The following is a 15356-nucleotide window of genomic DNA, read 5'->3' as shown; positions in this document are numbered from 1 at the left end:
TTAAACAGATTAAAATGTTTTCGACATCTAGAAATTTAAGCTTTCTGAGATGAAAAATGTTTCTTTAAAAGGTGTGTAGGAAGCAGATCCAATGTCTTTTCACTCGTTTAAAATATACACAGCACCTTCTACAGAGGTAGGTAGGTTCTGCACAGGTGTTGGAACTCGTCTTTGAAGAGGGCTCAGCCAGGTCACCTGAGAGCCAGGCCACCCGAGAGCCAGGCAGAGGCCCCGCCCCAGGGCGGGGCCACGAGCGATCACGAAGCCCCGCCTTCCCAGCGCGCAGAGGCCCGAACTTGCGCGGCGCGGCTTGAACCCGTGGCGTCGCCGTGGGAGCCTCAGCCATGGCTGAAAGCGGCCGGACTCCTCAGGCCCGCGCGCTCCTGCAGCAGTGCCTGCACGCCCGGCTGCAAGTACGCCCCGCCGAGGGGGATTCTGCGGCCCAGTCGGTGGAGGTAACGTCGGCCCTGCGGCTCCCGTTACCCGGGCGCGCAGAGGCGGTTCTTTCCGTGTTGTCTGGGTGACTTGTCCCCGCGCGGCTTCCTCGGAGCCGGCCACGTGGCGCCTAGCACGTGCTATGGGTCACCCGGAACTTCCGGTGGGTGTGCCCAAAACTGCCCACGGTGGCCTGGCTTGCTTCGCCTGTGTATAAGCCTCCGCATCACCTGCCCCGGCTCCTTCCCTTTCCGAGGGAGCATGTCCCCTCCCTAGGACCGCGGTAATCTGACCGCTCACTCGCCAACCGCCCACCTGAGCAAGGTGGACTTTTAGACCTAATTGCCTCAGACCTCTTGCTGTAAAAGAGCCTAAAGGCCCTGCCACGCCCTTTGCATTGCTGTCCTGGGATGGTTTGAGCTTGTTGGTTAGATTTGTTGCACACGTTCAAGGTCTGTTTTGACTTGATTTCCTTGTGTCGACTGCAGCAGGGTCAGCATGTAAATGAGATTTTCCAAGAATCAAAACTTTTAAAAGTTTGATTTATTTTCAAATAGAAACAAAGGTTACTACTTATATAATTACATATAAAATGATATAATTTTATAAGTGCCTTGTTATTAAGCACATTTCATCCAGAGAATTAAAAACATTTACACCAATATGATTTCCTTTTACTTGTATATTTGCTTTTTAAAGACAGCCTGCCCGCACTCCTTGCAAAAGTAAATGAAATATACTTTGGGGCCCCTGACTTATTTTTGGAAATAATTAAGACTTTAGGAAGTACTCAGAAAGTTTAATGTAGGAGCATCTCATTCACTCATCTTACCTGCTGAATTTGGTCCCAGATCTAGCATTCCTTAACATAATCAGTCAATTTAAATAATACCCATATGCTATGTGTTGGCAGATAAAATATATTATGCGCAGTTTGTTAAAGGTGGTGCTGCCCACGTGGAGGCCCGTCACCCAGGTGATGTTAATGTGTGTTGGGGGCGGACTGTGGGCAGGCAGGATCCTTGTAGCCTGGGGCTTGGATTTTTTTTTGTTTTTTTTTGTATTTTTCTGAAGTTGGAAACCGGGAGGCAGTCAGACAGACTCCCGCATGCACCGGAGCGGGATCCACCCGGCACGCCTACCAGGGGGTGATTCTCTGCCCATCTGGGGCGTTGCTCTGTTGCAACCAGAGCCATTCTAGCACCTGAGGCAGAGGCCACAGAGCCATCCTCAGTGCCCAGGCCAACTTTGCTCCAATGGAGCCTTGGCTGTGGGAGGGGAAGAGAGAGACAGAGAGGAAGGAGAGGGGGAGGGGTAGAGAAGCAGATGGGCGCTTCTCCTGTGTGCCCTGGCCAGGAATCGAACCTGAGACTCCTGCACACCAGGCCAACGCTCTGCCACTGAGCCAACTGGCCAGGGCCGGGGCTTGGTTTTAGGACTAAGCCTTTTCCACACTTTTTGATGTGGGGTGATACAATCTCATCATGCCTCAGATAAGTGACTTTGTAGAGACTTCCCTATTTTGTATATTGGATTAAAGGTTTTGATTTCTATTTCTGTACTATAAAATGGGGGCAGAATGGGAGCTTGCTCTCTCGGTTCCTGAGATTAGCATTAGAGGGGAGAGCAGAGATAGGCCACGTGGAGAAGGCCAGGATAAGCAGCCAAGATGGTGGAGTGCTGAAGGGAAAGCCAGAGTTTGTGCAGAGAGAAGAAAGGAGATGGGGAATAGAGGTGAATAAGTCTGGTGAGTTAGAAACCTTTGATTCTAGGAAACTTGGATAAGTCAGTAGCTTTGTGAGCACTGAATGTGAGTTGGTTTTGGAGCCCAGTGTGTGTTTTTACTTGCCTGCTGGGTGCAAGCTAGGATTAAAGATGATGTCTCATCAGTTTTTGGCTCCATTGTTTCTTTTTTTTTTTTTTTCTTTTATTTTCTGAAGCTGGAAACGGGGAGAGACAGTCAGACAGACTCCCGCATGCGCCCGACCGGGATCCACCTGGCACGCCCACCAGGGGGTGACGCTCTGCCCACCAGGGGGCGATGCTCTGCCCCTCCGGGGCGTCGCTCTGCCGTGACCAGAGCCACTCTAGCGCCTGGGGCAGAGGCCAAGGAGCCATCCCCAGCACCTGGGCCATCTTTGCTCCAATGGAGCCTTTTCTGCGGGAGGGGAAGAGAGAGACAGAGAGGAAGGAGGGGGTGGGGTGGAGAAGCAAATGGGCTCTTCTCCTATGTGCCCTGGCCAGGAATCGAACCTGGGTCCCCCGCACGCCAGGCCGACGCTCTACCGCTGAGCCAACCAGCCAGGGCCGTCCATTGTTTCTTGACCAACTGTCCGAAGAATCCAATGCGAATCTGCATGGGCGGGACTGCTGTGATGGTAGCCCTGGCTACTGGCTTTATACTATGCTATGTGGGTGATTATTCTTAAATCAGAATCTGTTATGCCCTGCTAACTTGGAAATAGAAGCATACACATTCCTGTATTTTCCCCTCCCCTTTTCTTTCTCAATAATTTGTTTTTTATTTCTTATATTTGTTATGGCCTTTTATTTTTTGAGATCTTGATTCCTCTTCCATATATTGAAATTTTATTCTTGTTATATTTGCCAGAGAAGTGCCTATTTATCCAGAGAAGTGCCTATTTTTATAGTTGCCTCATGGAGCAGTACATTTCAAACTGTTAATGGCCTCAGTTGTAGCCATGCAGGTTCTCGCTGGATTCCAGCAGACGGTAAAGAAACAGTGGAGCCAAAAAATGGTGGGCCATTTCTTTATTCAAGTCTCACACTGGCAGACGAGCAAACACATAGGGAAAACCGCTTCCCTTTCATTCAGAGCTTCCAAAGCCCTGACGCATTCTTCAGTTCCACAACCAGGAGCATCTTCTCTGGTTCCTCCTAGAATCAAAGGCCTCACCAGTCTCAGTGGAGCTTACAAAGCCCCTCACCTCTGGTTCTCCATCTGCACACCTTCTCTCTCTCAGCAAAACTGCCGTCTTCTTCAGCACTCCGCATTCTCTCTGCTCTTCCTGCAAAACTACCTGGGCCCACAAAGACCCCTCCTCCTGCAAATATTAGCAAAACAATGGCCCTGCGAAGCAGGAATGCAATCTGCAATTTGCAATCAACTGCCCTGCTCTGAGGGCAAGCACACATGTGCCATTTTGGGCAATAAAAGTGAGCAAACTCAAAAAATACAAATTTTACAAACTCATTTGCCCGACACCAGTTTTGTATGTTTTAGTTTTATTCATTTAGAACTTTGCTATCACAAGATTATATTTTTCTTCTTGGAAGGTGAACTTTTTAAAGCGACAGTGAGAATTATCTGTACATTTCTATATATTTGATACGGTTTTTCCCCAAAAGAAGGTACTAGGAAAGTGCCCTTCTGACTTGAAGAAAGGAATTTGTAGGTCACCATTTAAGATCTATTTATTGGAATATACTAAAAGAAAATACCCTAATGATAAGGAAGTGTGGAGAGTAGAAAGAACAAGTGTGTATTTCTAAAAATAATCAAGTACTTAATTCTGACATTGCAAGTGTCCAAATATGAATAAGCTTGAAATTATGTCTCATGCTGAAACAATCCCAGTAGAGAGGGTGCAGATAACTGTCTGTGACAATGGTGCAGATAACTGTATTCAACCTGCCAGCTTCTTATTAGAACTGTGCTTTGGAGGCCTGTGCTTATTCCATAAGCAAAGTTGCACTTTTAAAAAATTACTTCTTTTCCAGATAAATCAGGTGTGAGAGTAGAATTGCATTTATATTTCATAGAAGACAATTTAGATAACACATAGATCCTGTAAGATACAGTGGAACATAAATGCAATCAACAGATAAACTGAGTTCCTATTTGTACGGCCAGTAGCCGCTGCGGTCTCTGCCAGGCACGTGCAGGTTCCCATTAGTTTCGGGCAGACAGCAAAGAAACAGTGGAGCCAAAAAATGATGGGCCATTCCTTTATTCTAGCCTCGCACCAGCCAACTAGTAAAACACACAGAAAGAAAATGCTACCCTTTCACTCAGAGCTCACAAAACTACTGACACATCTGGTTTTTCCTAGAACCAAAGGCCCCACCAGTCTCAGTCACCTCTGGTTCCCCATCTGCACACCTTCTCCCTTCTCTTCTATGCACAAACTGGCTTCTCCTTCAGCACCCTGCCATTCTGACTTCCTTCTTCTTAGCACACTTCCTTCTCTCTGCACAAACTCTGCAAAAATATGGCTTCCTTCTCCTCTCCTCCTCCTCCTTTTTTCAAAATTTTGGCATGAAAACCCCTCCTCCAGTAAACATTAGCATAACAATGGTCCTTCCCAAGCAGGAAGATAGTTAGCAATTTCACAGACCAGCGCTATTTTTAACAATAAAAGAGCAAACTCAAAAAACACAAATTTTATAAACTCATTTGCCCAACACTATTGTTGGAATCCATGGGAGTCCGAAAGACCAGAGTAACAGGCTTTATTGAAAGGAAGAAAGGAAAAATAAATAAATAAATAAAAAATAAAAAAAAAGAAAGGAAGAAAGGAACCCTGCTGGGCACTTCTTGGGGGGGGGGGGTGATGAGCGCAGGTTACAGACTAGAGGCGAGTTATATAGTGTTTGGGAGAGCCTGAGGGGATACTGAGGCAAAAGTTCTGGTATGTCCAGAATGCTTCTCCTTGGGGAGCTTGCCAGCTTCTTGGAATTCCTCTGTCTCAGGGGCAATAGTCCAGTAAGGGTGAGGTCTGACAGATAAGCGGAACATCAAGAGGACAGTTTGGAATTCACATATCTATCAACTATTATATACAAAACAGTCTGTAAAATGCTCTGGGAGTTAAGATGTAAAATAAATTGTGTTCCAGCCCTTAAATTTATTTTTACATACTCATTTAATGAACATTTACATAGTTCTTACTATGAACCAGGCACTGTTTTAAGCACCTTACAAGTACTAACTCATTTAATCGTCATAATAGCTCTTGGATTCAAGAGGGTTAATCTACAGAATAAAAAATATAATGATTGCCTGACCAGGCGGTGGCGCAGTGGATAGAGCGTCGGACTGGGATGCGGAAGGATCCAGGTTCGAGACCCCAAGGTCGCCAGCTTGAGCGCGGGCTCATCTGGTTTGAACAAGTTTACCGGCTTGGGCCCAAGGTCGCTGGCTCCAGCAAGGGGTTACTCGGTCTGCTGAAGGCCCACGGTCAAGACACATATGAGAAAGCAATCAATGAACAACTAAGAAGTCGCAACGCGCAACGAGAAACTAATGATTGATGCGTCTCATCTCTCTCCGTTCCTGTCTGTCTGTCCCTGTCTATCTCTGCCTCTGTAAAAAAAAAAAAAAAAAAAAGTAATGATTTACTCAACAGCAAAATCAAACTCATTTACCAAGTGTCTCTTTTCCATATAGTCCCTATTCTACAAGAGCTAATAAATTAATACCCATGTCGTTATATAAAATAAATATGCTTACGTTCTTGGTAACAGACAACCTTGTGATGTAGAACCTCATATCATAAATGCAATTTTCAAGGCTAATGGGAAATAATTGGAAGGTTTCTTGGAGTTTATGAAAATAAAATCAAACCCTTATTTTCATGATATCCAGGTAAATGGATTAGGAAGAATAAAAAGTGATGATGTCATCAGCCAGATGAGATGTGGTGTTAAATAAATGGGGCTCTGCAAACTAAGTGTGTCTTAAGTCTGTCAGCCTTACTTACCGGGAAAGGGGTTTTCATAGTCTAATGATTTTGTTAGAAGTAAATGTTTGAAGGTATAACTTGTCTTTACTGCTGTTGGCTGTGTTTTAAACTTTTATTTAAAAAAAATAATTGAGGAGATTGAATATTGAAACAGATTTTGTTTTCTCACATATTTAAGAAAATAATATTGTAAAAACTTAATTTTCTTCCATTGTCTTTAGCCTTTACATCTATAGCAGTTGAGAAATTTTATTCATTTACCTCTGTATCTGTACATAGAAGTTTCTTTAATCTGAATGTACTGTTGTGGTACTTTATCATAGGTTCAGAGAGGATTAGTGATCTACGTGTGCTTTTTCAAAGGAGCTGATAAAGAACTTCCTCCAAAAATGGGTATGTGTTTGATGTTGTTTCTTTTTTGAGTGAGAATGTGTAGCACTAGGTAAGTTTTAAGAAGGGGCAAAAGGCACAATCTTTTTTTTTTTTTTTTAAAGGTACAATCTTAAATTTGCTGGTAAGTAAGTTGTAAGTGACTTAACTTTGTACTGTTGTTGACTTTAGCAATTTGCCTATTCCAAATCTTAAAGTAAACAAGTGTGATAGAATTCTTTTAAAAAGTATGCAGTAGCCTGACCTGTGGTGGCGCAGTGGATAAAGTGTCGACCTGGAAATGCTGAGGTCGCCAGTTCGAAACCCTGGGCTTGCCTGGTCAAGGCACATATGGGAGTTGATGCTTCCAGCTCCTCCCCCCTTCTCTCTCTCTGTCTCTCTCTCCTCTCTCTCCCTCTCTGCGTCTCTCTCTCCCTCTCTCTATCCTCTCTAAAAATGAATAAATAAAAAATTAAAAAGTCTGCAGTATTTCAGATTGCTTATAGAATGGTTTAGAAGAGTGTACACACACACACACACACACACACACACACAGACAGCACACCAAAATTGAACCAAGGATACAGAAACTTGTTGGAAGCAGGGTGGCCACATAGGGAGAAACAGATGCTGCATTTCTTAATATGTTTCCTTATCTCCCAGAGTCCCTAACAGGGGATGGCGGTGACACTGGATGTACCAGATGTGGGCCCATTCAAATCTGAACTGCTCAGGTTGGCATCATTATTATGGAAGAATTTACATTAACCCTTTATGCATTTCTGTGTAGGGAATGTGTATAAATCTAAGATTCTTCCTGATTCTTGAACCAAGCTCAGTGTCATCACATCCATACCTCTTCCAGGGGCAGAGAAAACAGAGTCAGTGGTCAAGCATCTCTGAATAATATCATACCTGCCTGCAGCCTTCCCGTGTATTGTTAGTCCCTAGCACCACGCATTCCTTGTGATGACTACATAGGTTCAGATATACCATATTAAATCATAAGCTGTCTCATGGCAGTATTTGATATAATAATTATGTTCCACAAGAAGCCTAAAATAATGGTGCTCTCCCTAAGTTTGGGGACCAATTATTAATATGTATATTCTCTTTATTAGTAAAAGACAACAATATTAGTTTGATTAATAAGATATAAATTAGACAAATGAGTAGTTGAAGCATGCAGAGGTTAACCTCAAAGACCTTCAAGTAGTGGAACTCAAGGGTGCATAGCTCAATGGAGAACACCTTGGACTAACGGTTAAAACTCCTAGAGAGCATTTAATACTGAGACATCGAACATATTTGACAATTTGAGGATAAAAATTAGACTTAATAAGGGACCTATGATAGGTGAGGCCAGAAAGCCAGTAACTGTAATGGTTTAAAATTTGTATCTAGAAGATAACAAGGAGCTTAGAAAAGTGAAATGAGGGCTCCTGTTTTTTTGTTTTTTTGTGGCAGAGACAGAGAGAGTCAGAGAGAGGGACAGACAGACAGGAAGGGAGAGAGATGAGAAACATCAATTCTTCGTTGTGGTTCCTTAGTTGTTCATTGATTGATTTCTCATATGTGCCTTGACTGGGGGGCTACAGCAGACTGAATGATGCCTTGTTCAAGCCAGCGACCTTGGGCTCAAGCTGTTGAGCCTTGCTCAAACCAGATGAGCTCGCGCTCAAGCTGGTGACCTCTGAATCTCGAACCTGGGTCTTCCGTGTCCCAGTCCGACGCTCTATCCATTGCACCACTGCCTGGTCAGGCGAATTAAATCTTTATTAACCTTAAGAGGTATACTAGAAATCATCAATAACGGGAAAAGAATTTTTGTCATTATGATATAAGATTGACTTCCTAAATTTGTTTTTTTTATATCTTCAAATGGATCTTAATCATAGGATGAAATGAACTGACCACATCCAAGCTGTTTTTTTTTATAGAATTAAACCCTGTGTGCTTCCAAAAATGTCTTCCTGAGTTCACTTTGAATACATGTATAAATTGTGTTGAATTAAAAACAATGAGGAGGCCCTGGCTGGTTGGCTCAGTGGTAGAGCGTCGGCCTGGCATGTGGAAGTCCCAGATTCGATTCCCTGCCATGGCACACAGGAGAAGCGTCAATCTGCTTCTCCACCCTTCCTCCTCCCTTTCCTCTCTGTCTCTCTGTTCCCCTTCCACAGCCAAGGCTCCATTGGAGCAAGTTGGCCCGGGCGCTGGGGATGGCTTCCATCTCAGGTGCTAGAATGGCTCCGGTTGCAGTGGAGCAACACCCCAGATGGGCCAAGCCTCGCCTCCTAGTGGGCATTGTGGGTGGATCCTGGTTGGGCACATGTGGGAGTCTGTCTGCTGCCCTCTACTTCTCACTTCAGATAGATAGGTAGATAGATAGATACATAGATAGATGATAGATAAATGGATAGATAGATAGATAAATAGATAGATAAAAATAACAACAAACAATGAGGAGCCTGACCAGGTGGTTGCACAGTGGTTCGAGTATCAACTTGGGACACTGAGGACCCAGGTTCAAAACCCCCAGGTCTCTGGTTTGAGCGCAGGCTCATCCGGCTTGAGCATGGGATCATAGACCTGACCCCATGGTCTCTGGCTTGAGTAAGGTCGCTGGCTTGAGCTGGAGCCCCCTGGTCAAGGCACATATAAGAAAGCCACCAGTGAACAACTAAAGTGCCACAACTACTGGTCGATGCATCTCATCTCTCCCTTCATGTCTGTCTCTCTCTTGCTAAAAAATAAAAATTAAAAATAAATAAAATTAAAACAATGAGGTTTGCCTTAACTCTTTTTGTGATAATTTAACACAAAGTTTTATATATCGTGATTTCCAGTAAAGAACTTTTAAGAATCACATTCTGCTGGTGTCAGGTACAAGCACAATAAGGCCATGTATTATGGATAGCATTAGCTTGTACTCCCTCTATTCCAGGAGGCAGAGTAAGCCAGTGTGATGGGATTCTCTTAAACCCCACCTCATGCTTATTACATGAATTTAGACCTTTCCAATCAAATCATGTGCCCTTGGGAAAATAACAGTTATATCCATCAAGTCTGAAATAGATGGCTAACATAGAGAGGTACAGAATCTTCCTCAATTCATCTTCAGTATAATTGAACTGAGATCCAGGGACCTGTCAAAACTTTCTGTATACATCATTAGAGATAATTGATTGATAACCTGTCTTAGAATCTTTGACTTTCCAACATGCCATTAATTCATTATCTTGTTTCAAGTTCTACTTACCGACAATTTGTATTTATATTTACTTCTGCGTACTGATATTTGTATACCAGTAGCATTAATTGAATTTTCAATTATGGCCTATAGCAGGAGGTATGTGAAATATAATAAATTGTACTTACCTTTCTGGGCTGTCATTCCAAATTACCTCCATACTTTGTTACTAGCCTGAGGCTTGGTTGGCTAGATCATAAGTTCCATTGGAATGAAGTGCTCTGAGGAATGTTTCCTTAGAAACAGTAAGAACTGCTGGCTTTATAGCAAAGTCCTATTTGTAATAGAGAATATTAGAGATATTTAAAAAGGTGCTAGTTAAGTGAAAATTGATAATGCTTAATGCATAACTTAGGAATTCATTCAGAGGGTCACATTGGCATGTTTTTACCAAGTTAATTCCCTGATCTGTAGGGTGGGGCAATCATACTGAATCCTTGCTAATATTTACTGCAAACCCTGTGATCATTGAAACCATTGACTAGTCCACCAGAAAGCACATGTTTTCAAGCCTAATTATTGGGCAGAAGTGTAAAGTTTATTTTACCATTTGTCCTCTCAGGATTATTATTTATAAGCAGAAGCTATCTATAGAGGTAGGGAGACCTTAAGGCTATTTGTAGTAAACATTTCTTTTGTTTATTGTTTTGAAAATGGCTAATGTTGAGATGTAAAGGTTTTCTAAGTTTATATTTTTTGGTACACATCAATATTTATGGTGATTTGATCCTTCTTAGCTATGAGTATTAATTTCATAAGTGCCATAAAAATAATAGCCTATTGTCTTATATGAATATGAAGATAATGCCAGTAACTCTAAAACTTTCAATTTACTTTTTCAGCTGTATCAATTTCTGATGATTCCTGCTTTCACATTCACTCTTCTCCCATGAGTTGTATTTGTAACGTGATTAATAATGCCTATAAGATTATGAAATTGTAAAATAGGCTGGTTTATAATGGGCTTGAACCTGGTACTTTTGTCTCAGTTTAGAACTCTAGGCAACTAAGTTTAAAATATATAATAAATGCATTAAGATTTCTTTTTAATATTCTTTGTTATAAAGCAGAATTTGGTGTGAGGAGGATTTATGATGGTTTTTGCCTATGAAATGTAAAAAAGAACGGAAGGCAAACTCTTCTCATGCATCCCCTTGGGCAACAAATATTTTGAGGTTTTAGTAATTTAGTCCTTTCTGGATGAATTTATTGTTAGGAGATCTTGACTGCCAAGTCACATTTAAAGCATTATACCATTTTCTGCATGAAATTTGCCTTGTCTTTCATACTTCCATCATTCAGCTTAGTGAAGCAGTTTTCAAAATTTAAATAGAGACTTTGGTTAAAAACATGAGCTGACAAACTGGGTTTTAACTATGAGATTTGCTGACTAGAAAATTGTTGGTTTTCTTTATTTTTTTTTCCTTTGTTTTTCACTTGAAATGTTTTCCCTTTCTTCCCCACCCAGTTAATACACTGTTAAATGTGAAATTAAGTGAAACAGAAAATGGCAAGCTCGTCTCCATATTGGATCTCCCTGGCAGTATTCTTATCATCCCTCAAGCCTCCCTTGGAGGGAAAGTAAAAGGAAGAAGCATGCAGTATCACTCTAACTCTGGAAAAGAAGAGGGATTAGAACTTTATTCCCAATTTGTGACTCTGTGTGAAAAAGAATTAGCTGCCAACAGCAAGTGTGCTGAAGCGGGTGTTGTGGTAGAACACGGCACTTACGGGAACAGGCAGGTGTTAGAGCTGGAGACCAACGGGCCATACACACACCTGATTGAGTTTTGAAAAATTAAGTGTTCGTTACTACAATTGTTTTCTGGTACAAAATTCTAGACTGTAATTAAATCCCCCCCCCTTTTTTTCTTGACTATACTAATCTGCACCATTTTTAGACAAGGAAATCCTAGGTCCTATCCATAACACTGCAGACAGCTAATGGAATGATCTTGCCAGTCACCTAAACTCTGGCTCTCAGTCACTTTTCATTCTGCTTTCCCTGCAACTTGACTTGAAATTTTGAGAAATGCTTTCTATTCATTTTCTGGTCATTGTGGAAATGTTCTTAGATAGCTGTGTTTAAGTATTTTGCAGCGACAAGTTCTGTGCAGTCAAGAAAAATATACTTCTCATATCCTCGAATTTATGTAGTACGTAATAACAATAACTATATTAAAATTGGATAGAATTCAGCACAAACCAATTATAATTTTGCCAATTTGTTTTACTATTCAGTTTTCTACATTTTGAATAAAAGAATTATAATTTACTGTTCCTTTTACTATTTATAAAAATGTAATATAGAAATGTTACTGTGTATTATACTAATTTCCAAGAATAGCCAAGTTTTTTTATGTTATTTTAAGTCTTTAGTTGATACAGGAACAAGATAGGGGGATTAAAGGTTTTTTGATCAACAATTTTTAAAACTAAAGCCTAAAACTCTCTTCTACTCAACAAGCAGTAAGAATACAGCTGAATTCCTTTTCATGGGCATTTAAGGGTGACTGAGAGAGACAGAGAAAAAAGGGAAAAGGAAAGGAAAGAAAACAGTTGAGTAAATATATATTTAGGAGGAGAAAACAAGAGTGATAGAAAAGAGACAGAGAAGTGATTGAGAAGGGCTTCTGGGATGCAGACCGGGGAAGATAGAGGTGGTTTTTATTTAATGTAACAATACTCAAATTTTTTACGAAAATAGTGTATGTCTTTTTTTATCTTTTATTTTTAAAAGTCACTGCTTCATGGAACTACTGTTAGTTTATATGTTTTAGGAAGTTCCTGCCTTGTTGAATTAAAATTGCTATGAAAGGAAAAAAAAAGGGGAAGCTTTTTACTGGAATTATTTGAAAACAAGTTCACTTGTTCATTTTCATATTATCTACTTAATGATTTGAAGCCAGTGTAATATTTTCTATTAATGAATGTCTTTGTCCTCTCCCCCTCCCCACCCTGCAAAATGTGTATGTTGAAGTTCCCCAGTATGATGGTACTGTATTTGGAGATGGGGCCATTTGGGAGTACTTAGGATTAATGAGGTCATGAGAGGGGAGCCTTCATGACAGGATTAGCACCCTCATAAGCAGTGACACTCAAGAGCTGGTTCCTGTCTCCCCACCATGTGAGGAGGCAGTGAGAAGCCAGGAAGAGAGCCCTTCCCAGCAACTGACTGTGCTGCCACCTTGATCTCTACTGCTCACCTACAGAACTGTAAGGAAATAGATTTCTGTTTAAGCCACCCAGTCTATAGTATTTTGTTATAACTCAAGCTAAGACAGTGACATAATAGAGGCAGTTAATCAAGTAGACTTTTCAAAAGCAAGAGAGGAAGCTATACAAGAAACTGAAAGAAGGCCCTGGCCAGTGGATAGAGCGTCAGCCTGGCGTGCAGACGTCCCAGGTTTGATACCTGGTCAGGGCACACAGGAGAAGCACCCATCCTTCTATTTCTCTTCTCCTCAAATTTTTTGTGTGTGTGTGTGGGGGGGGATAGGAGCAGACAGGAAGGGAGAGAGATGAGAAGCATCAACTCATAGTGTGGCACCTTAGTTGTTCATTGATTGCTTTCTCATATGTGCCTTGACCAGGGGGATCTAGCTGTGCCAGTGACCCCTTGCTCAAGCCAGTGACCGTGGGGTCAAGTCTACAATCCCAAGCTCAAGCCAGTGACCCTGCGCTCAAAACAGATGAGCCCACGCTTAAGCCAATGACCTCGGGGTTTCAAACCTGGATCTTCAGCATCCCAGGCTGATGCTCTATCCACTGCACCACCGCCTGGTCAGGCACTGCTGGCTCCATTGTTTTTAGCATTGGCCCTTGGCCCTAAGGATAGTTCGGTTGGTTTGAGCATCAGCCCCAGACGGGGGTTGCCAGGTGGATCCCAGTTGTGGCACATATGGGAGTCTGTCCCTCTATCTCCCCTGCTCTCACTTAAAAAAAAGAAAATGAATGCATAAATGAATAAAATGCAGTACTCAGTTTTTGCAAACTCCTCTCGTAATTTAAAAAGATATTTGAGTAAAATGTAAAAAACCAAATAATTCTAAGTATCAAGAAGATGAAGAAATTAACTTGAATAACCTTAAGTAGCTGCTTAAGTCTTATAAGTTCTTTAGGTCTGTGTTCCTAAGATACTTAAAATTTTTATCACACAAAAAATTCTATTTTCTCTATATTCTTCCTGTACTATTATATTTTGGAAGTTGAGAATCAATAACTGGCTTGATGAGCTTTTGTCCTTAATTTCTGCTTTATTGATTCATAATACACTTATTGAAATGTAATAAATTATTCATAAGCTTGCAAACTCCAATTTTCTCAAAGCTTTTCCAAGGAGGTCTATATGGTATGTCTTTGAAAAAGATTCTGTTTCCTATTTTAAATCATTTTGATTTCCTGTGTAAGTGAAATGCTGACTCACAGCCCTTGACTGCTATTTTATAGTTCAGACAATTCTTTAAAAAAATTTTTTCTTGCTTGAGAATGGCAATTTGAACCACATGAAGGGTTATTAAGCAAGAAGTGATGGCCAACTTGGTTTCATCACTAAAACAAGAAGCAAAAGGCAAGAGAAATAGGGGATGTGGAAATAGCTACACCTTGGCTTTCTGTAGCTCTTCTGGTCCAAGATGCTCAAAAAATTTTCAATAAATATCTCATTTTATCTTCCCAATATATAGTGAGAATAGTGCTGTTGAAAGTAAGGCAATGCTTAAATAATTTTACGAAGATCACACAGTAAGAAGGAATAATTTCCATCTTCCTGAATTTTCTTGTAATAAGAGTTGTTGAAACTGATCTTAATAGAAGTTTAGCATCTCTTTGTATTGATCATTTGATAAAGACTAGTCAATAAATTGGTTTATTTACTAAATTAGGTAAGAGTTATGAAATAAGTCACAGGGATGTAACCTGTAGCATATAGAATATAGTCAAGTTAATAATACTGTAACTATGTATAGTGTCAGGTGTGTACTAAACTTAATCATGGTGAACACTTTCTAAGGTATATAAATGTCCAATCACTATTGTGCAGCTGAAACTAATATAATACTGTATGTCAACTATAATTTTAAAATAAAAAAAATAAATTAGGTAATGGTAGGGTTGCACTTAATTTAGATGTCTTCTGCCTCTGTTTTTCTAAGATTCTAGATATTTTCAATTAGAATATCATTTATTTCTGAATACAAGCTTGTTTTTTAATTTTTTACTGATTGATTTTAGAGAAAGAGGGAGAGAGAGAAACATGGATTTGGTGTTCTACTTATTTATGCATTCATTGGTTGACTCTCGTATGTGCCCTGACTGGGGGATCGAACCCGCAGCGTTGGCGTATCTAACCAACTGAGCAACGTGGCCAGGCCTCACTTCTAAATACTATTTTATCTGTCCATATAGAGATTTAATGGATTTCATTATAGAAAACACTGTGTATAAGACAGACTACCAATGAGGTGGTTTTATATCTTTCTTTTTTTTTTTTTTTTTTTTTTTAAGCTGGAAACGGGGAGAGACAGACAGACTCCCGCATGCACCCGACCGGGATCCACCCGGCACGCCCACCAGGGGTGAAGCTCTGCCCACCAGAG

The 15356-nt window shown here is 41.0% G+C and overlaps 1 protein-coding gene across 1 annotated transcript; it reads left to right on the top strand.

Annotated features, from left to right (window-relative positions):
• The first annotated feature begins 270 nt into the window (after positions 1-270).
• On the top strand, positions 271-13688 carry DTD2 (D-aminoacyl-tRNA deacylase 2). The gene is made up of 3 exons (XM_066343014.1): positions 271-455; positions 6464-6533; positions 11228-13688. The coding sequence occupies exons 1-3, from the start codon at positions 345-347 to the stop codon at positions 11551-11553; spliced, it is 507 nt and encodes a 168-aa protein (XP_066199111.1). The 5' UTR covers positions 271-344; the 3' UTR covers positions 11554-13688.
• The last annotated feature ends 1668 nt before the right edge of the window (positions 13689-15356 follow it).

This window comes from Saccopteryx leptura, chromosome 6 (genome assembly GCF_036850995.1).
Source record: "Saccopteryx leptura isolate mSacLep1 chromosome 6, mSacLep1_pri_phased_curated, whole genome shotgun sequence".
Lineage (NCBI taxonomy): Eukaryota > Metazoa > Chordata > Mammalia > Chiroptera > Emballonuridae > Saccopteryx > Saccopteryx leptura.
This window is presented reverse-complemented; position numbering and strand designations above follow the sequence as displayed.

What these genes read in the sequence shown, in the direction of transcription:
- DTD2 (XM_066343014.1), top strand. Translation starts at nt 345, where the DNA reads ATGGCTGAAAGCGGCCGGACTCCTCAGGCCCGCGCGCTCCTGCAGCAG. An exon ending in CTGCGGCCCAGTCGGTGGAG is followed by an intron (nt 456 to 6,463) that starts GTAACGTCGGCC and finishes ACTTTATCATAG; the next exon opens with GTTCAGAGAGGATTAGTGAT. An exon ending in AGAACTTCCTCCAAAAATGG is followed by an intron (nt 6,534 to 11,227) that starts GTATGTGTTTGA and finishes TTCCCCACCCAG; the next exon opens with TTAATACACTGTTAAATGTG.